The sequence below is a fragment of the Nothoprocta perdicaria genome, unplaced genomic scaffold (genome assembly GCF_003342845.1).
Source record: "Nothoprocta perdicaria isolate Ctin4 unplaced genomic scaffold, notPer1 scaffold_302, whole genome shotgun sequence".
Lineage (NCBI taxonomy): Eukaryota > Metazoa > Chordata > Aves > Tinamiformes > Tinamidae > Nothoprocta > Nothoprocta perdicaria.
This window is the reverse complement of record NW_020455536.1, coordinates 628,721-650,766: the sequence shown is the minus strand read 5'-3', so window position 1 is coordinate 650,766 and position 22,046 is coordinate 628,721. Positions and strand designations below refer to the sequence as shown.

General features: G+C 40.6%; 1 protein-coding gene across 1 annotated transcript in view; it reads left to right on the top strand.

The window, feature by feature from the left end:
- The window catches only part of ABHD17C (abhydrolase domain containing 17C), a 28,204-nt gene extending 7,234 nt beyond the window's left edge, over positions 1 to 20,970 (top strand). The window contains exons 2-3 of the mRNA XM_026042454.1: positions 15,185 to 15,364; positions 18,591 to 20,970. Of these exons, the coding sequence (XP_025898239.1) occupies positions 15,185 to 15,364; positions 18,591 to 18,810 (400 nt within the window). The 3' untranslated portion in view covers positions 18,811 to 20,970. The remainder of the gene's footprint in view (positions 1 to 15,184; positions 15,365 to 18,590) is intronic.
- The last annotated feature ends 1,076 nt before the right edge of the window (positions 20,971 to 22,046 follow it).

Sequence of the window (22,046 nt, the reverse complement as noted above, 5' to 3'; positions counted from 1 at the left end):
GCCACGTTGTCTGCCCACAGTCTCAGAAAGGTGCAAGTGCAGGCCAGTTGTGGGGTTATGGGTTTCTACTGGTGCTATCACTCTCCAGGCCTATGTTTTTTAAAGAAATGTTAGTTTTGTAGGATTAAAGTATGGYGTTATATTGTGGTTGGATTTGCTGACTGTAAGACCAAGTATTGCAAAGGTGCAACACTGCTGAACAGGAGGATCTGTTTGATTTTCCATCCCTTCCCGCCTCCCTTGATCTTGTTGGTCTTTATGAGCATTTCTGCATCTTTGGGAAAGCCCCTACAATCATGGAAATCTATCCGTGATATCTTCCCAGACATTTCAAATAGGGGAATCCCATGTGGACTCAGAAATGGAAAATGAATTTGATGTGCAAGAGAGGATTTTAAGTTAATGTATTTGTCTCAGAAGTCTGGAGGAAAACACTTAAATTAGCAATACTCCAAGTATTGCCTCTCTTTTTGTGTGTGAATTTATTATAAGAACTTTGTGCTGTTCCAGAAGTAATATTGTTTATAGGTATGGTCACTTGAAACGCTAAGTATGTCTTTGAAAAATGGGATTCAGCACGTTTGAAAATTATGAAAACAACATTTTTGGGGGGGGGGAGCGCCCTTGAAATAGTTCTGCATGAAGTGTTTTCTTTCCARTGAAGAGGTTGGCTGGATGGGTAGTTTGGATGTCTTCTGATGGACCATGAAAAATGGTGTTCAAAATCAACAGGGCAGCAAAACCTACTGTGTAGTCTTTCCAGTGCACGGAGGAACCGACATAATGTTTAGATAATCATTATTTCATGGAATTTAAGAGTTATTTATTTTAAATTAAACAAGAACTCTTGGCTGCATTTTAAGGTCATATTAACTGTTACACAATGCAGAATACTGAACATCTTGTAATAAGCAAAGTAAAAGAGAAGCCAGTCGTAATATGCAGATGGGCTTTTGTTTCCCATTTGGGCGTTTTCCATTTGATGTATATGGAACCATATATATAAAATATATATATATCTCAAGGGAATTTTTGACTAGCTAGCTTGCCTGAGGTGTTGGCCTGGTTGGTTTGTGTAGATACTAATGTTTGTCCAGTTTTCAGATAGTCTTCCTCRGCATCTGATGGATTTACACCCCTGGATGTAGGGTGTTAGCTTCATGACAGCCTGGGAAAGTGGCATCTTTCCAGGAAGCAGTCCTGGTTTTGAGGCATGTCCTCCAGGGGCAAATATAGAAAACTCTTTTCCAGCTTTCTCCTCCTTTGATACAAACCTTGCAAGCTTTTATAGTCACCCTCCCAAGCACATGTTACTTTTTTTAGTTGAAATAAGTTAATTCTGCATAGAATGTGTTTTGGAAATGTCGCTGGGTAATTCTTACCTCGAGGCAGCTGGTCAAGAGCCAGTCCRTGGTGTTCTCCTCCTTTAGCCTGACATGTCCCTCAACTTGCATAGCGAGATAAATTGTACATTTTATTCACTTTTTTTTTCTGTTGCTCCCTGCTATAAAGTCTTGGGGTTTTTCTTTTCCCCCTAGTATAGGCATATTTTTAATGTGTATTGGCAATGGTACAAAAATTGTTAGTGTTTCAGTCTAGATGTAACCATCTTATCAAGCTTAGCCTACTGTAAAAGTAGCAAGGTTGTAGGAAAAGGTGGGGTCCGGCTGCTATTTTTATAGTTATTAGTTTATGAGCATGTAACCTTTGTCTCATGCTGGTTAATCGTTACCCTGTGCCTTCACATGCATTACAGGAATCTTTTTGATACAGGAAGTTTTCAGAAGCCAGTGCAGTAGATTGAGATATTAAGTGGTGTTTGACATAACACCTGACCACTGTGTCTATAAGGTTGGTGTTCATGCTGAAAATCTACCAGCTTCCCAACTACTTTTTCTCCAGTATGGAAACCCTCTGGCCTTTTGCCTGTAATGTAATGTGGGGTTTTTTTAAACTCATAATGCTGTTTATCTGCAAAACCAATACAATTAATTCTATATCTTGCTTTTATGATTTATACTTACAATTAATATTTTTAATAATAATTTCAATGTATAGTTTTCTTTCCAATAAAGAGTTACTTTGGTTTGTATTTGTTCCAAACAGGGAGTCAAGATATCAGTGGTTTAAAAGATAACGATGGCCTCAAATAGGACTTGAATCTGATTTCTTGTGGTGAAAGATGAGGTTGTCATAAATCTTCCATGTAGATCCATGTGTTTTAGAGGAAATAGAGGCTGTTAAATCTCCCTTGTCATAGTTCTTTTCCATCCTGTGTTACTCTGCAGAGACCGAGGAAGCTGGTGCCAAATATCCCACCCTTCCAAACTGGATACCCTTCTGTCAAAGCTCATTTAAGAGCTGCAGTCCATTTTGCATGTGGCACTGAACAGACACTGTTGACATAAATAGAAACTGGCATCTTCCAATTATCTGGGGAAACTACCCTCTCCATCCAAAAATCCACTTTAATAATGATCATAATGAAGAGCACTTGACCTAAGTATCTTGGATGTTGCTTATCTGGATGTAGTCCTGGACCAGTTGCATTTCGGCAGCTGGAAAAAATGAATCAAAGATTCTTTTCTCTTTGGACAACCACAGTAATTTTCTATTTTTCTTACAATAAAGCAAGTGTCATTCTGGAAAAGAAGGCAGTGCTGGCTTAAACCTAGCTGGTCTTTTTATTTAGATTTTGAGGAGAAGAAAGACTGAATTTAAACCCACTGATTTCATACTCATTTTTCATTCTTTCACCACTCCCAGGATTTCTGGGTAGTAGTCTAATGTGAACTCGGTTCTTTTTTGCCTTTCACAGTAATATCTGACCAGACTTTCTTTAGATCTTTTTCTTTTAAAATTCCACTTAAGTATTTTTGTTTTTCTCCTTTCTTGTAGGCCCTGTAGTACGAGGAGAATGGGAAGAGCCATTCATAAAATGTAACTGCATGGAGGGCCAAACGTGATGGGTGCTGCTGGTGAAGCACAGCAGCAATTTGTAGCTCACGGGTAGCTCCCCATAGGCATAAAGCTGCTCTCCAAATTGGCATTCAGCCCTCGTGCAGACATTCATACACCTCCTTTCTTTCTTTACTGCGCTATTATCTTGTAATTCAAAAAATAAGCACTCCAACAGCACAGGACTGTTCTTTATGCTGTGCTGGTTTATTGTTGAGTGCCAAAGTGGCACTTAGCTGGGTTGATACCGTTTCTTCCTGCATAACCTGTTRCTCTCCGGTGATAGCGGCGCACGGTAGGGTTTGGTTCCCGGGGCTGCGTCACCGATACGGGGGCAAACAGCACCGCAAACGTCACCACCCGGGAGGCGGGTATCGACCTTTGGCATCAGGTGGAACGAAGCAGCTGAGTGGGTGCGTTAAGGACTGGCCGTGGCGCCCAGCTCGGTGCTCGTGCTGCTGTGGGAGCAGCTCCTGTGCTGTGCTCCTGTGTGCAATGCTCCTAACAATCCTCTTGGGAGGGACAAGAAGTTGCCGAGCAAGAAATCTTTGAAGAGATGGATTCCAAAAGGAATTGGTGCTGCTGGCTAGGTGCAGTGCTAGAGGGAAACCAAATATGCCAGTGTGCCTTTTGACTGTCTTTGAGACCTCTTGATGTGGGCAAAATGCCTTTTACTCCACAGTACAGCGGTGATGCTAAATAAGATRTTGGATCTTCTCTCAGTATTGGATTTTCTGGTGTGGATGTAAGGAAGTTATGAGAGAGTTAAYACATTTCTGAATGTGTCGACTGCCATTACTGTCGATTTTCCGTTATTGAAATGTCCATTTCTTAAATTAGCATCTGTTACTTAAATATTGCTAAATTTACTGGTATTAAATCTGTTTGTGTATACATAAATGCAAAGGTCTCTGTGCTGCTTTAGTAAATCACTGTTTTGGTCCTAAGTTGTCTTGTTCCTGGGGAGCACAAGGCMGGTTTGGGGAGCACTTTAGCTAAACACACAAAGAGAACTGGGACTTGGTGCTAAATTTTCATGTACTCGATTTCAAGTAATATTAACTGAGAAAGGGGAGAGGGATTTAGCCCCTGGGTTTGTGAAGATAAAAGCTTTGAGTAGGAAATTTGATTTTAAGCTCTAAACCAGTTATCTGTGGTCTGCTGTTGTAGAACATCTGGTGCTGTTAATCCCAGTGATTGCTGTGTAATTTTTTTAACCAACTTGGCTTTATATTTGAGTGAGTGTTACTGATGCCTTAACATTTAGTATGCTGAAAGTTCCTTAAAAGAAGGAACATGCACAGGAGGGAAATGAAGTATAAAATAGTGTAAGCTTAAATATAGTCTGGATAATGCATAGGTTCTATGGAGCAGCAGGTCTTTAACCCCGATGGGGTCAAGTCTGTCTAAACTTGAGAGAGGAGTGGAAGAACTTGGGGATCCTTAGGAATGAAATGTAACTTCCTGTGTCTGTAGGATTGCAAAGTAAATGGTAAGAAGCCTAAATCTCCTTTTTTTTTGTTTTAAATTGTATTCCCTGTRTCTATTAATACACCTTCTCCTGAAAGTGGGTAAGAAGTTACCTGTAGTCAGTATCAGACAGGAAAATATTTGTGACATAGAAAGTTAATCTTTAACATCAGCATGAAATGAATGCTTAATGTATGCTTATTTGTAAAGGCATTGCCTAAGCTGCTGTTTGTGCCTTATTTCCTTAACTCCCTGTAAGTTTTTCCATTAGAATGTTGTTGTAAATCGCGATTAAAACTCTCAGAATGGGGTTTGAGTACCACATCAGAAAAGTTTAAGTGTTGATGAATCTGATTTAGAATAATGACAGTGTATAAATGGTGAGAAACAAAGGAATGATGAGGTTTTCTTGTTTTCGAGTGAATTGCTTTGTTATTAAAAAAAAAAAATCTTTCTAGTAATAGATTGTTTTCAAGAAGTGATCATCTTCCATGTGGCAGTTATCTCTTTGGGTATCCTTTTAATAATATTTAAAGGGTCCAGATGAAAGTGTGTAATTGAGAGAGGGCAGGAGATACTCATCAGAAGAGCAGCGTGTCTCTGTCAGGCCATGAATGTTCTCCATTTCCCTGAGCGCAGGTGCTTAAGTGCCGACCGAGTCTCACTGATAAAGCTGGGGGTGTTGGCAGCCCTTGGGAAATTGAGATGCTCTTCCTCCATTTATTTGGGTGTGGGGAGGATGGAGGCTGCAGTGCTGCTTACCCAAGCAGAGAGCCTTCCTATCGCTGCTTCACGACACCCTGCAGGTGCCCTGCAAGTGCAGCTTGGCTTCATTTTAAATCCAAGGMAAATAGTGCCTGCCGTGTTTAAACCTATGGAAGTGGTTACAGAGTAGCTCAAAGAAATGTGAAATATTTCCAAGGAATTCAAGAGGACTGTCCAAACAGGATGCATSATCTCTTGGATAATACCAGCTATGATGCTTCTACACTTGCCCTTTGCATAGAGTCCTTAAATATGCATATCACATAATGCATAGCTTTGAGAGAAATTCAGTCCTAAAAACTTGGTTTGCTCTTTCATAGTGTATGAGCACATATTAATGCAAGTGTATGGAGAAAGGAGAAATCCTGCTGCCAGCTGAGTCATCTTTATACATTGATGGTTGATAAAATATTCATATAATGGGCACAGTTACATCTATCAGTAGCCAATCCTTCTTAGGGGTATTAGGCCAGCTCCAACATCCTAAATTTTTGTCAATTCAGTTTTTGTAGCAGCCCCCCCTCTGCTTCGTTCCTCCATAATTGCTTTCTGTGCTCTCCTTGGCCTCTCTGCCACTTTTTGTGGGAGATTTGCAAATCATGACTTGAGCTCTGCTGAGGCTTTTGGATGAGAAGAAATGATGGGTTATCTGCTCATTCTTCAGGTGTTTTCCATTCCAGCTCACGTACAATTCCTCATGACTTTGGTGCTCCGTAAGAGACTGCATGCAGGTTTCCAGGGATCTTGGAGGAATAGTGTGAAAATGGCTTTAACTTTGTCTCCTRTAATAGGATTTTGAGATATGAGCGCTTAATTTTTTGTGTTCGACTTTTCTTTGTTACCTTCCATTGTGGGCATAAAAGCGAATGTTTGAGCAGCTTGTCTTCTGGATGTAGCTATGAATAAATGATTTGAGGAAAATGCTGTACCACTGCCACGTGTTTCACTGATATAACTTGCAAGCTATTAAGTATGAAATATAGAAAAACTAGTTATTTAATGCTGTTAAACTGTTCTCATCACCTGGAAACATCAGGATGCTGGAAACATACAGATTAGTGACCAGAGTGGTCACCGTATGTGCCTGTACGCTGATAACTAATTCTAGAAACTGCAGCTTGTTCCGTTTAAAGAAAACAAGCTAGTGCTGTTTTCATGTTACCTGATGTGGGCTGCAGCCTTGGGCAGCTCTTTCACAAGTGCTTTGCGAGGCACTTTCTCTGCTGGAAAAAGAGAGAAACCTCGGAGAGGAGTGGGGAGGAAACCACGGCACTGCCTTCCAGACAAGCAGCCTCCGCTCGTGGACTTGAATAAAAACCCCGCTCCCGAATGGAAGGAGTTGCAGAGTGGGGCCCATGGTGCCTCCAGGTCCCACTGCCGAGGCCGGCGGGCGGGATGAGCGGCAGAGCAGCCGGATGGGAGCTGGGCCGGACGGTCCTGGGCCCTGCCTGGGACACGGGGCGCTCCCTGTGGCCTGCCTGGGGCCCAGGGAACTGCTCGGGAAGCGCCGCCTTTCAGGGACTGGGAAAACGCAGCTAAATGAAGTGCTCTTTTTCTTTAATGTTGCCTAGGAATTGGAGGAGACTTTTCAACAACAGTTAATCTGAGTTAATTGACACATGCTTATATTACCTAAAATCTATATATAAAAGTATCCTTTAGGTACATGGAGATACCAGATCTTTCTTGTTCTTCCCAAAAGCCTGTATAGGAGTACAGCTTTGGGTGTGTTCATCCTATTTTCTGCCTTTGAGCATAGAATATCCAAAAGGAAGTGCAGGCGTTTTGCAAGGCTATAACAATTACCATTCTTAGATGTTACATTTTTAAGTTCTGGGGGGAATATGATCTTTTGTGTCACCTCTGCTGTATTGGGAAACGTGCAGTGTGATGTATACAGCTTAAATCCAAATACCCCGGCAGGCTGAGGTGTGGGCGTGAGGAGCTGGGGGTGAATGTAGTGAATTCCTCACACACGGAGACGCGGTGGCCTCGGCTTCGCTGGGCAAGTGACAGAATTTCCTTTGTCCCTGCTGGGTAAATGTACCGCAGAGACTTTCCATATGGATTTCTGTATGCCAGTTACAGTAAAGAGTATATAATGGAATGTAGCTGGCTGAGTTCTTGTGAATTATTGATGCTGTGCTCGATACAAGTGGTTCTTAGTGTCCAGTAAAGGTTTCCTGTCTTTGATAAATAAAGCTCAGCCTCTGTCTTGCATGGCTCTGTGCTACAGCACATCTTAATTAAATGGGAGATACTTCGTAAGACTAACTCCAATGCTCTGTTTTTAAACTATCTGGAGTGAGCGATTTGTCTTAGATTTGTTTTAGCATGTCATCTACCCTCTGTGCCTTGGGACTGACTGGTRTAAAGCAAGACTGCTCTGAGAACGCCCTTTGGAAGAAGCAAAGCAAGCATGAGGAGAACAGAGCTTGTGGGAATCTTCAGACCTGACATTGTCATTTTTTGAGGAAATCTTTTTGCTTTTGAATTTGCAATCTTATCTATGTTGATAGTTTGGATCTCTCTCGCTTCCTCATAGTACTTGTGGGAAGCTGGTAACTCGAAGTGTTTTGGAGTCAGTCTTTAATTGCAGCACACCAAGGTCAGGAAGCTCCACTTGTTGTTCAGATGTGATTCTAAAAACACTTTGAGAAACGTGAAAACTACTGTCAGCATAACACACATCAGGCTTAGAGCCTTCGTCTAGGGAGACTGTTGTATCCTTCTCGTGGTTTAGTAGGTTAACTGTTCATATTATGTAAATTGACTCTGTCCTTTTGTTTAGGCTGGAGTTATCTTCTTTGCTAGATTTGATCTTTTCTCTATATAACTTGGTGTGATAAAAGGTGTTGCCTTTACCTGAAGTTTTTCACTTAAAACAGAATTTTATTGAAGATGGTTAAAGTGCCCCATGTAACTGCGCTCCATGTTTGCTGTTCTGTGGTGTGCAGCAGGGGCTGTTCAGTTGCAAATAATTTATATCTTATAGAAATACAAGCCTTTTTAATATAAGCAGAAGGCAACATTTTGTGCCTTTGGAATCAGAATAATTTGTTCGTGTCTTCTTGTGTTGTTTCTGACGTGGATTAGGATCTCTATCGGCAGGTGAGCTGAAGACAGGCTCCAGGGGATTCATTTGGGAAACTGCTGCCTTCCTCTTGCTACATGAACTCACACTGCATATTAGTGTGTTGTCATTAACTGTACTGCTGTAAATGGTGGAATGATAAAGTTTGGAGACTGTGGCCATAGCGCTGCTAATTGGTGTTTGCATGGGGAGTCCAGTCTGGTTTCTGGGCTTTCCCTCAATATGAAAGTTCATAGAGGAACTGTTCTTCAGCAGACACTTTTTTGTATCATTGTGCCCGTGGGACAAGTTTGTGCTAAACAAGTTTGTGTTTGTCCAGCTAGCATTCCTGCTAGCTGGACCATTGGTGCTTCTTCTCTACCTTTCTTCTAAGGTGTGAGGCCCTAGACGAGATTAGACTGCCCAAGAGGCAGGAGTTTGAAAACAAGAATCTCCTTCCTCTGCCTACAAGGAAAGGATTAATCTATGTCTCAAGATCTGACACATTTGAATACTATGTTTGCAGTATGACAAATTTCTGTTGAACTTGTGATCAGCCAAACCAGTTCTGTGCTAGCTAAGGGATGGGCAAGGCATTGGATTGAGCTGTAGTTAAGCAGTGGTGCTGTCCAAGCTGCTTTTCTACTACTCATGTTAGAGGCATCGTGGTCTGAGGATGTGAAGATTGGTCACTAGAAATGACTGTTCATAAGACCTGCGTGGGAGGAGAAGGGAGGTGCACACCTGAAGAGTGACTTTTATGCCCCAAAACCTGCCCATCTCTCTCCCAACATCCCTAGCTCTTTCAGTCTAAGAAAAGGTATTTGTTCAGCAAGGTGAGGGTACTGCACATTGCATCGTGCCCTTGGTGTTAGATAGGCATTTACACATTGTGTGTCACTCTCACCTAATCCAGGTGAAAAAATAATCACAAAAAGAGGAGGTTTTTTAGCTCTTTCAGTTCACTCTGTGAATGCACAAGTGCCTGTGGCAGTTGCAGCACCTGAGTGTTGTGGGAGGTTGTGATTACTTGTGTTGTGGCTGCTCTTGAGGCTGTGCTCTTAGAAATACATCTGGTTAGCGATTAGAAATTGTCACTACTAATGCCCTAGTTTCACAGTTTTAGGCTTCTCTCCAAATAGCTGTGATAGGGAACAATTCAGCAATTTAATTCAATTAAAATGTAATTTCATTGCAGTGTTTACCAGAAAAATCCCATGAAATAGCTTTTATATTYTTATATATTTTTAACTGACTCTAGTTATTCAGGGCMAACTGTCAGTGACTTTACTATTCAGCAGTTTATAGATCATCTGCTTTTTGCCGTGGTTGATTGAGCTTGCTAGATATTTATTGTCCTAGATAAGGAGGTGGTTGAACTTTGTGCCCAGCTCTCAATATTTGAAAAAAATATATATATAGCTGATTATCACAAGGCAGAAACCAAGAAGCAGTGACCCATGCTTTGGAGATAAGTAACTGCAGCTGTGGAAATGGTGAAAATTGTCTTCCTACAAAAATGGCTAGAGGAGGCCAAGTTACTTTTGTTTGATCCATTTATTTAGGATAAAAAATACGGTACATCCCTAGATTACAGTTATAATCACATAGTCCAGCAGACCTTTATTACTGTGGTATTTGCAACTAGGGAACTTGCAAAATTGCCATTAAGAGGGTATTTTCAGGTGTCATGAGGTAACTGATAATGAAGTTGCAGAATGACCCCTATTAGTCCTAGGGTTTCTCGATAGCTTAAACTAATGATGCTCATATTTCCTCAAGACTATCTGGGAGGCAATAAATCGCTTAGAAACAGTACCATCAAACTGTAAAATTCCTGGATTCAGTGTTTCTGACAGCCATTCAGGTTGTTTTGAGTGTGAACACATTTGCAGAAATATTTTTATGCTCCTGTGACAGTRTTCAGATATATGTAAAGAAAAAGTCTTCCTTTTCTTGCAGTTTCATAAGCCAGAATACTAAGCAGGCTTCTTTTGACTCTTAACTGCAGTGAAAATGTGAAGTCAGAGTCCATTAGACCTAAACTTCAGTTCCAAAGTGCTTGTTCTGAGAGCTGAATGGGAAGGAGGAAGAGGAGAAAGACMTCTCATAATTTACTCTATTTACTCTATTGTATTCAGTAAACCACGAGACTTTTCAGAACTATATTTGTGTGAATTCAAGGAAACTTGGGTGAGAACATAGCAAAGGGAATCTTCTGTGCCAGGGTTTCCTGTGATTCTTGAAGTATTTCTATTTTTCTCATTTGACAGTTAGTATTATGGTTAACATAAAAAAACTTAATCTAAGGCCTTACTGCCAGTGTTGGCATTTATGCTGAAAATCCACCATGTAATTTCTGTGGTATTCTGGCCTAGATGCTGAAGTGCTGCCTGCTGAAGCATGACATGAAATGTGGTGCTTTGCTTTCAGTGTGTAAATAATTTTTCAGTAATATTTATTGGCCAAACTTCTCTTAGTGTTTTTTGACCATGAGATTAAGCCGTGGAGTTTATGTTCAAGACGCGGCCCCTATTATGGGTTTTACTTGGTTGACTTATGTTGTTACAAGGAGGCAGCTGGTCACTTATAGCAGCCTATGGGTTTAGTAGAAGCAAAGCACTAGGGCTGCACACTATGAAATGGGCTTTTGCRGTGCGAATGCTTCAGGGGGTCTCTGTCTAGATTGCATTACTGGGACTGGTTTAATAACTTGAAGCCTTTAATGTGCTGTCATGATTCCTCTTCTGTCCATGCCCTGCTTTCCAGGTGATGAGGGAATGTTGGGACAGTAAAACCCACCAAACTTTAGCACCCAAAACGTCCGGGGTGGTTAACTGCCCTGACTCAGTCTGCCTGAAAGCAGAACTGGTCTCATTGATAGGGATTTAGCACCTCTGAGGACTGGCACGGATGCTGATGCTCTGGCTGTGACCATTGCAGGACTGCGGATGTAAGACCTGTTTGTTGTCCCTGAGCAGCTAYGGCCACTGACACTTTCAACGGAGAAAGAGAGTAAAAATAGCAGTGGTAAATCTCCCCTCTGCGTCGCCCAAAGTGAACTCGTGGAAGAAAACATGTATTGAGCATCTCATGCTCATGTTTTTTATGGTCATTCATGGTTCTTGCATAGTAGATGTCCAGAAATCTCACATACTTTGCAAACATGTCAGATATTGTCATTTCTGTGGTATGAGGACATTGAGACGTGGGGAGAGATGTGGCCCTTCCCATGACCACACAGCTGGAAATGACTGTCTGCTTCCTAACTGTGCCCAGACCTCCYGCACGATCCCAGCCTCCCCGTCCCGTTCTGCTGCCGTGACTGAGATCTCGCATTACTCTGCGCAGGAGCAAGTGTCAAAGACTTGCAAGTGACACAGCTGCCTGCAGTGACTTTCAGAGTGCAGTTTGTGCTGGTGTGAGGACACCAGGACTGCTCTCAGATRCACGTTTCCAGCTGATGAGTGTGAGTTGAGTTGAGCTTAGGCTGGCTGGCAGGGCAAGTCCTGCACGTGCAGAGCTGTCCTGCTCGCCGAGGCAGCTGGCCTGCCCAGGGGGATGAATCCACAAGCCGTGTAATCCACTYGGGGCTTATGGAGAGTGGACAGGGCTGGACAGCTTCACCACCTGGCTTGTATTTGTGGGTAGGGAGAGGAGAAATGCTTGCCTCTGTGTGGTTTTTATGTTACCTGTGTTTTTTGTTTGGTTGAGTTTAAGTTGTTCAGTAATTGACCTCTGATCAAAAAACTGCCCCCCCCCCCCTTCAAATCACCCTTTCCATACGCTCACGATAGCTATGTGAGGTGCTTCCTATTTTACTTTTCTTTAAGGCTGGTTTCTGGATGGCACCTGCTTGTTTTGAAGCTGCTCTAGGTAAACTCAACTTGGGTCCTCGCRTTCCTCATGGGATCCCTGTGTTCACAGAGCAAAGCTCACTTGCTTCAAGATGTTTTAAAAAGGATATTTTTAGCCTTGCTGTTCAGCTCATGGAAGAACTTTCTTCCTTAATAGGAGAGCAAACTGTAACAGAATTCCTCTCAAAAGTCTCTCTTGCCTTTATGAGGCGTTCTTCAGTTTTCCTTTTCTGCTAGCTTCACATCCTCTTGCATGATTTTCTCCTCGTGCATGGCCACTCTTCCTCACCTCTCCTTTCACTTCCCGTATGATGGTGGACAGTTGAGAAGAATCTTTAATCCTTGAAAGGAGTTTATGGAGARTGAGGAAGGAGACTAGATTTGACTTTAAAAAGATACTGTCTTAAAAATAACTCCTCTGGGTCACTTTGCACCTCAGTTAAACCAACAGCTCTTGCAGAGTCCTAGGCTGAGCARAACTTTAAGTATGCCATGGAGCTAGAACTTTGCTGACCCTGAAAAACCCTGTACACATCAGTTGCACCTGGACCTTGCTTAGGAGTTGCCATATGTCCTTTGGCCCTGCAGTAAATAAATGTCATATGTCAATGTCTGTGCTGATGTTTGCGATGAGCTTGCTGTGTCCCGTTGTGATGGGTGGTGTAATGGTCATGAGCACAGAAAGACAAATTTGTTTCAGTAACTGTTCTATTTTGAGAAGTCGATCCCTAAATCAAACAATTTGAGAAATGTTTTTACTTGTCTGTTAGCAGTAGTATGAAGTAGGAAAGATATCAGGCTGCAATATACAGTAAGTCACTGTGCTGGGCAATACTGGCAAAGCTGCCTTGTTAACTTTCCAAAGGGTTAAATCCAAATCGTTAGAATTTTCAGTGATGCTAATCTTCAATTTAGAGATTTACATAAAAAAAAAAAAAAAAAAAAAACTTTAACTGGTGTACTGTGAAATGGAGATTGTCTTGTCTTGTGTTTCTAGAGTACCTATTGCCATGGCAGCAAGAGGCTACACGCACAGTATAAGCTGTTGTCAGGAACACATCATAAATGAATCCAAAGCAAATCAGTGTTAAGGAAAATTGCAATACTAAAGCGACTGGATATGTTAAAGGAGTTCTCTTGATACCCTCTGCTTTGCTGTGTTGTCCAGGGATCCTTACACATCGTAGTTAGGTTGTAAACCCTTGATTTTGCATTTAGCATGATACTRGAGTTCAGATACTGCAAAACCTGTCAGCATTAATGCTACTGTACCCCTGCTTCGGGCTGTGTAGAGGTTTCTCATTCCATTCCTCATTTTTGTGCTGTTGCTGCAGTTCTCTTTCCCTTTGGGGCTGTAAACAGCTGGTAGATCAGCAAAATTGGATGCATAGTTTCTATGCGTTGCATTTAAAGATATGTGCTCCCCCAGCGTGCCAGCTGCTGGAATGAAGTCAGTGCGGGCAAGACCTTGCTCTGAGATCCTGGTAACGTGTTCACCACAGTCAGCTCAGTTCTGCTCTGTGTTGGTCTCACTCTAACTGTAAAAGGAAAAAGAAATTAACTGTAAAAGGAAAAAGAAATCTCCCCAAAGAGCTTTGCAGCCTGTCTTGAAAAGCACCGTGCCCTGGCTGTGCTAATGGACCACCAGCGTGAGCCGCTGCCTGGTTACCGAGGGGAGAAAATATTGCTTCGGGGAGATGTTTTTATACAGTTGCTTATTCATGTTGCAGTGGTGGCCAGAAGCTCCCCTACGCTCTACTGTACAGAAACACGAAGGCACTGCCAGTTTCRGAGGCCACAGACCAGCGCATTTTCACTTCACCATAAAACCAGGCCCTCTCAGCAGCCTGCAGCTGGGTGATTAGTCCTATCCCATCCTTCCCTTGTAACTTCCATTCTTCCCTTTGCAAGTTCTTTCTCATTTAGCTGCTTGAAAGTCGAATATTCCCTAGGCCTGTCAGATACCTTGCAGTCAGCGTGGGAAGGGAGCTGAAACCCTTCCAAGGGTGCAGCGGGAGCAGCCAAAGCTGTAGGCTCTGATTTGCATTATCAGAGCAGTGACAGCAGGTTCATAGCCAGGCTAGACTGGCAGAAAGATGTTTTCCAACAAATCATTTTCTACTAGAGATGTGTCTGTTTTCCCTGCTGAATTATTCTTTGGACAGCCTGCAGTGGGCAGTTCAACTTGGCACTGAAGCCTTCTGGATAAATACTGTATAATGAACTGAGCAACACCTTTTATTTGGGGCTCTGCAGTTGTGGTAGCCAAATGCTGGTACTGTTCTCTTTCCTTCTTCCTATCCCTTGTCCCCCTCCCAGCTGGGAAACTATTTTAAATTCCTTTATGCTTTGCATACTCTGAGTTGATGATGATACTAATTCAGATTCCACTTATTTGCAGCTGTGAAACACAGGGTATTTTTGTAGCTTAGCAATATTTGGGAGCCATCCAAAACTCCCTGTGATCCCTGAATTTTATGGTATGATATGTCTTTACATTAAATGTAAAGTACATTTAGCATGGTATTTTAAACTGGAAAGGAAAAATGAGAAATGGGCAAAAACAAAAGAACAAAACTTATGCTCTCCAAAATCCTTATAAAAACAAAATATCTTAAAATACATTAAAAAGGCAATTTATTCTTTTTGTTTCAGTTATGTGCAAAGAAGGAGGAGGGTAGAGCAGTAGCCTTTTTGTTAAATGATGGGAAGGTTATTAACATTCAAGTTGTCTAAATCAAAGTCTTGGGTGTGACTGGGCAGGGAAGAATTTACTTTATAATTAGCTCTGCTGTGCAGTGAAAGGTAGGAGGTGCTCATGAATGTGGTGGAGATTTACCATCGAAGTAACGCCTCTCCTTTGAGGACAAGCTCTATTAAAYCTATGTAATATTCCAGTTATTTAGCTTATGGTACCGTTTTAAAATTTAGACTTGTAAATTCCTGCCTGATTGGAGTGAACTTTAAAGAAGTACAATAGATGGAATGGATTCCTTTTGTCCCTTACTTTGTTTTTATGATGCAAAAAGTGTTTTAAAAACGGTGTTTATTTTCTCCACAGGTATGGTGTTAGTCCTGAGAACATTATCCTGTATGGCCAGAGTATTGGTACTGTCCCTACGGTAGACCTGGCRTCTCGGTACGAGTGTGCAGCAGTCATCCTTCATTCTCCTCTGATGTCCGGATTACGGGTAGCTTTTCCTGACACCAGGAAAACCTATTGTTTTGATGCTTTTCCGAGGTACGTACAAATGCTGCAGAGGGATTCCTGTGTACTCAGTGTGCTCCTTCCAGGTTGGAAAGGACCAAGCTGGGTAACTCTCTAGCGAGCTTTCCTTAAGTTGTGACCTGAATTTTGCACTCCAGAGACACACACCTTCAAAGGAGACAATCAAAGGAGAGATTCACACTATAGACAGGCTGATAACAGTCTCAAACTGACATGTTAGAAAGCCTTGGTGTTTACTACTGTTTTTCTACCTTTTTTTTTTTTTTTATCTTTTGACTTGTTAGTCTTAGAATTTTTATGTCATCAACTTTGAAATAATAGCTTAAAAAGTGCTAATGTGTTGTTAAGTCCTTCAGGCTAATGACTAACCAATTAGTAATCGTACACTCTGTAACATTTCACTTGACTCTGATTTAGAAGATAATATCATAATGTGAAATGAATTTGTAGTTTTCAAGTTGCTTCCTAGCACATTGCTGCAGTTTTACCAGATCACAAAGAAAAAGCTATAGTTCATGGCCACTTTAAAGTGAGAGAACAAGCCAGGGTCAGAAGCTAGAGTGTTAATCTGAAGTGATTCTCCTTTTTTTTTTTTTTTTTTGCTCAGTTCTGCATTTCCTCTGTGATTGGGGGAATGCCTCTTACTGATGTGTTTGTTGTTGTTACTGTCCCTCTTTCCGAAGATGCCGTGCCTGTTTAAGGAGCTCTGTAATATTTTGCATGCAGAAAGCTGTATACAAGTTTTTTCAGGAGAAAGTGTTTGTCCTTGTAACCCAGTGTCTCATTTGAAAAGAAATTGCAACAGATCTAAATTAAAGAAAATCCAAATGCTTGGGAGTAACAGATGTTCTTGGAGTCTTCTAAAACTCCTTTTCTGACTCAGTTTWGATGAGAGAAGAGACAAATCCAAAGAGCTGAAAATTAGTCAATAGAACATACTAATGAGTTTGGATACATTTCTAGATGTCTGTTCTGCAAGTTTACAATATTCAAAATACTGAATACCTTCAAAATTKTCAAAAATTCCATTTGATGCTTCATTTTACCTTAATTTGGACTTCTTTATCTTTCTTGAAAGAGCTTGGATTTTACTATAAGGRAAATTGAAAAGAATCACTTTTGTGGAACTGATGAGAAAAACCATAGCTCTGGCTACCTAGGTTTTTGCTTTCACAGACAGTCTTCATGTTATTAATTACCTAATAATTCTGTAAAACTCGTTTAAATTCTACATTACAAGTTTTATCATTTGGGCAGAGTTTTACTAACTTCTTACAGATGGTTAAGAAAATACCTTAAAACACTTGATTGTGGTCACTTTGTACAGCTAAACTTCCAGTGTTATTAAAAATGGATTATTGTTTGAGACTTTCATTTAAATAAGAAAGGCTTCAGTGCTTGTCAGGGATGAGCTTTATAAGTATATTTAGCAGCAGGAGGATTGTTGAATAAAATGATGCTTTCTGGGACAGAGCTTGTCATATATAAAAATACAACTTAAGTATATGTGGCAGGCATTAGTGTGATTTAAGAGGACAAGGATGCAGTCATAGCAGGGGTGAGCAGACTTGTGCAGGAAGGATGAGAGGAGAGGCTGATGAAAAAGAAAAATCTGAGTGGTCCGTGGAAGGGAGCAGAGGAGACTTGCTGCAGCCTTCTGCAATACTTGGCTTGGCTTCAGAAGGGCACGTTTACAGTGAGTGATGTAGGGGATATTCATAGCCCTCATCGTGCTCRTTTCATCTCAGTCTCCACAGATTAAAATTAGTAGTGTGGAGGGGTTGGAAAACATAACCATAAATCTGTGTGCCTGAACAGCCAGATCACCAAATATACAGCTCTCACAGGAACTGTAATCAGTCTTGTGGTCAGTATTCCAGCAAATAAGGTAAAATGAAGATTGTTGCAATTCCTCTTCAAACTTGTTCATCATCCTTAAACTTGAAATTTAATATTTGCAAATGTTTCTGCCGGAGGAAAAACAAAGCTTTAAAAATAGCTCTATTTACAAAACTAACAGTGATGAGTTGATACCAACTAAGTCAAATTACAGCTCTACATGAAATAAAAGGGGGAGGACGTTGACAACAGATGGCCTGTAGTGCTCGAGTATTTTGYTCTTAACCTGCTCAACTGCTCATCGCCATCAGGCTGACTTCACTTGCACCGTGAGCAGTGAAAATAAACACGTGTGCACGTCCAGGAATGTGCAGCTCAGCTGCCTGTCTGCACGGCAGGAGACAAAATAGTCCTGTGTGCAGCCACGGTGAATTGCTATTATGTGCCTTTCTGTCGGGACTCCATGCGAATGTGGTCTCTGTAGGTTTTTCTAGCTGCAGAGTGGTGTGGCGAAGAATACTAAGTAAGTCTAATGTGCAGCTTAAATACGGCCTTATGAGTCGCTGAGCTGGCAATGGGAAGCTTTCCAATTTTCTGCAAAATGCAAATATTAGCTAGCTTAATGTTCTGTGAATAGAGGTGGGGAAAAAAGTTTCATTAACTGAGTACTGTAGTGAAAGGRCTTTCCTGGTTTCCTATCAAAAATGAGAATTTAAAATCTAGCTACCGACATGATGCATAAAAATCTGTAGGTAACTGTGCAGAGCTGGCACTTCATGGAAGTAAGAGGCAGACCCTTTGTGGRCTTAAGGCTTCAGTTTACATAGCATTTTGATGATTAAATATTTATATTTTAGCTGTGGTATGAATTTGGTGATGAAAACTATGAAACAAATTATCCATACATAATTSTGATGTTCCTTTTACATTCTTGGGATATTTTTCTGCATACAGCTAAGCACAACCAAAGGTCCAGACAGGAGAAGTGAAATGCATTGCATTTTAACTTTAAAAATTTTTTAACTGACATGAAGTCTGATTTTAGCAAAACACTTAGACACTGAGACAAAAACATGTTTACAGTCTGCTGTTTACTGGAATACCAGGGACTTTTCTCTAGAATATTGGAGGCTAAGGTTTACRCATGTGAAGGCTGTTGTTTTGGTTTACGTCTCAATTTTTAATTAACTTCATATTTTCATACAGCTGCTTTAAACCWGCTTTTACATCAGTGTGTGTTGACGTCTATATTTTTAATTATTTTAAGCCGTTAGACTGACCCCTTTGTGAAGTCTAGAGCCATATCCAAGTGGCGATGATAACTAAACTTGCTTTCTTAAATGATGCAAACATAAAAAGCTGCAAACTGAGCAGTGTTTTCTCTCTCTTCCATCCCCAGCATTGACAAGATCTCTAAAGTAACCTCTCCTGTGCTGGTAATCCATGGTACCGAAGACGAGGTCATTGATTTCTCGCACGGCCTGGCRATGTACGAGCGATGTCCGCGAGCGGTCGAGCCCCTCTGGGTGGAAGGGGCCGGGCATAATGACATAGAGCTTTATGCACAGTACTTAGAGAGACTAAAACAGTTCATATCTCATGAACTTCCCAACTCCTGAAGAAGCCTACCTGATTTTACCTCAGTTACTGTGAACGGAAGAAATTACCTGTTTTTGCACATGCTTTAACTGGATAGCTGTAATAGCTTTATACTATGAAGAAATGCCCTGACTTGAGGGCGTTCTAATCAAACAGCTGATGAAATTTGTCTTTTATATCTGGAAATGATTCTACTAATGCACACAATATGGTCAACTACTGTAATTCCAACCATTTTTAGCTTCGATGCCCTGAAGGAAGTGGGGATTCTAGCTGCTTATGGGGACACTTTTTACCTAGTGCTGTATTAATCAAAGGTCAGTTTTCTCTGTCTCACTTCTGATCGTTTATAATTCTGTCCTACAAAGACTTTTTTTCCAACGTTCTCTGTATGTAGGACACAACTGTCACGAGCTGCAGCCTGTTCTAAACAATCAGTTGTGGGTTCAGTCTAAGGGAGTACTTTCTTTGTAACGTTTTTCTAGCTGTGGTATTGTAACTGGAAAGTTATTGTGATGAAGATCTCCCCCTCTCCCTCTTCGTGTTCTTTTGTTAACTTACTGATCTTCCCAAGTAAATTATTTACATAGGTTTTTTTTTCCTGAAAATAAGCAAACTACTATATGGGGCTAAATTCTGTAATGACCTCTCCATTACCTGTGTAAACATAACTGGAATATTCTTAAAGGAAAAAACAGATAAAATTTCTTTTGTTTAAAAATAAATGTGTAAATTTACTACTAGAAAACTCATTTTAATATTCAGATGGTCTGAATAATAGCCATAACTGACATTTCCTTCTGTAAAGCATTCCTGTAGACTTTTTAAAAGTACTGTACATATTTGAATTTTCATTGTGCATAGATTCTTAATTGGTAGTTTTAATTTAAGTCTAGCTACAATAAACTGCAAAATTCTGGTTTGTATATGATTGAATACATTTTGTTAAAATATGTTTTTATCCCTATATTATTTTGCTATTAAAGTTTTATAAAGTTTCCAGGGCAAAACAATTTACACATTTATGTTTTGATGAATTTATGTAACTAAATTTTCATTGAACTGATCTTTTTAGTTTAGAGGTAATTTGATTCTTTAACACTGGAATCGCACAGATTATATGCATCAGAAATGCAAGACACTTAAAATTGTTACACTACTAGCATAGGTCTAATTTTTCCAAATTTAAAGGCCTTAAATGTACTGTAAGCCTCAGATTGTTGTATAAATTGATCGCAGATTGATTGCAGTTTGTGTCCTGTTGCTAGAATGCAACGCAGTGATTGTAATGGAATAAAGGATGCATGGATTAGATTTTACTGAATTTGGAATCTTATTTGGGGTATAATTTTCATATAAAAAGCCAATGCGAAGTGTAGAAAAATTGATAGGATAACTTGAATTTAAGTGTTTGGTTCATTCCTTGAGTGCAAAAATACTCTGAAGTACAAWGCTGCTTCTCCACTGAGCTTTGTAGGTAAATCGAATGTAAAAGTAACTGTTTTTAGATGGTGTGCAACTGTTTAATGAAAAATGGTATTTCATGGCTTAGAGGTGTTTCAAAACAGCTATTATGAGTCTTGTTGGGAGGCCTGCTGCTGATGGCCAGTTAAGCAAGTGCGTCCTCTTGGAGTCTGATCATTCCTTTGGCCCTAATCTTGTAAAGAAAAACTGGAATTTCTGTTCTGGGAAGGGAGGGAATGAAGGCACCCGGGCTTYTCCACATCATTTGGGTCCTTATAATCTGAATCCTTGTATGTGTGTTGTCCAGGCTTAACTCTTAAGTGCCCTGAGTTATGGGGTTTCTAAACTGCTTTGTTGGTGATACAATGGGCAGGTTTTGCCTGATCTTTCTCTCAAGATTACCTCTTTCCATATTTATTTCAGATATTCATACGCATCCCTCATTGTGCATTTCCGTAAATCCAGAGTGGCTGATTTCCCCCTTTTTATATCTGTTCTTTTTGTTCCACAGACTTGAGCTCTGTGTAAACAAAGCTGATCTTCATGACATACCTGCTCCAGATAAGATAATTTCCAAAAGTTGTCCTCAACAGGACATCACGGTTTCAGACATTTCCAAAAATAAACCAAAACTAGCCTAGTGCTGGTCAGCATTAGAATTATTAATAAAAATCTGTGGCCAACTCATGAAACTGCTTATATGACTGCATATCTGAGATTCCTGTTTAAAGAAAAAAAAAGTTTTAGATTATGGAAAATGGACATTATGTAATACTAGAAAAGAGGAGCTTTGAATTAGGCTAGAAAAACAATCTGTGTTCCAAGAAACTGCTAACGTCTTCTCATTTGGATGTATAATTTTAGCCTTTAAGAACTTGTTAAGCATATTTTAGAGCTACCAGGGTGTCACTGTAAAAATGAATTCCTGGCTATGTGTGAGTCTGGATAAGTTATTTCGTGGGATTTGTTTTCCAAGAGTGTCAACTAATGTGATTTTTTTTAACTTTTTCCTCATGTGGATTCTCTTTCCATATTTTTTGCACAACTTACCTGTCYTAGGTTTTATAGTGTAATTGTATTATGAGTGCAACTTTTTTAGTAGTGCACATGCAAGGTAAGGTGTGACTTGTCTGTTTTTTTAATCAATATGATGTTTTTACCTCAAACAAGAGAAAATTATGTGTTGCCATTTTAAAAGTAGCGTTTTTTGGAGAGCTTGATATATGTATTCTGTAATTTGCAGAAGCTCCATGCAAGGTGCTGACTAATTTGCTTTCAAATGCCCAGACCTGTATCTTTACCTCGCATTGTCGACAGCTTTTATAAACCCTGTATCATAGTTGTTTTTTCTAACTGATGCTAAATATAGAAATGAAGAGCCAATTCACTCTGCTCCTCTGGTTATTCGTTCAGCAGGAAACCTTGATTTTTCTCATTTAGTGCTTTTTTCCTCCCTCAGGTCCATTCTCACGAAATGCGAATTACTTCTTGGTTTAAGCACATTGAACAGCATCCTCCTTCCTTGTGGAAATGGCCACCCAGGAAGGACAYGTGGGTGACAAACCTACCTGCTGTGTAACCCCAGCTGGGTAAGAGCAGGGAGGGCCCTTTGGTGAGTGCTGTGCTGTGGGGAATGAGCTCGAGCACAAAAACTCCCTGTTTAGGGTTTATGTGGCTTCCGAGTCCCGTGCAATAAGTCGAGACGAATTTTGAGGTAAGAGCTGGTGTGAAATACCTGGCTCTCGCAACTCAGTTACAGCAGAGTAACCAGCTGTCAGTGGAAGTTACTGGG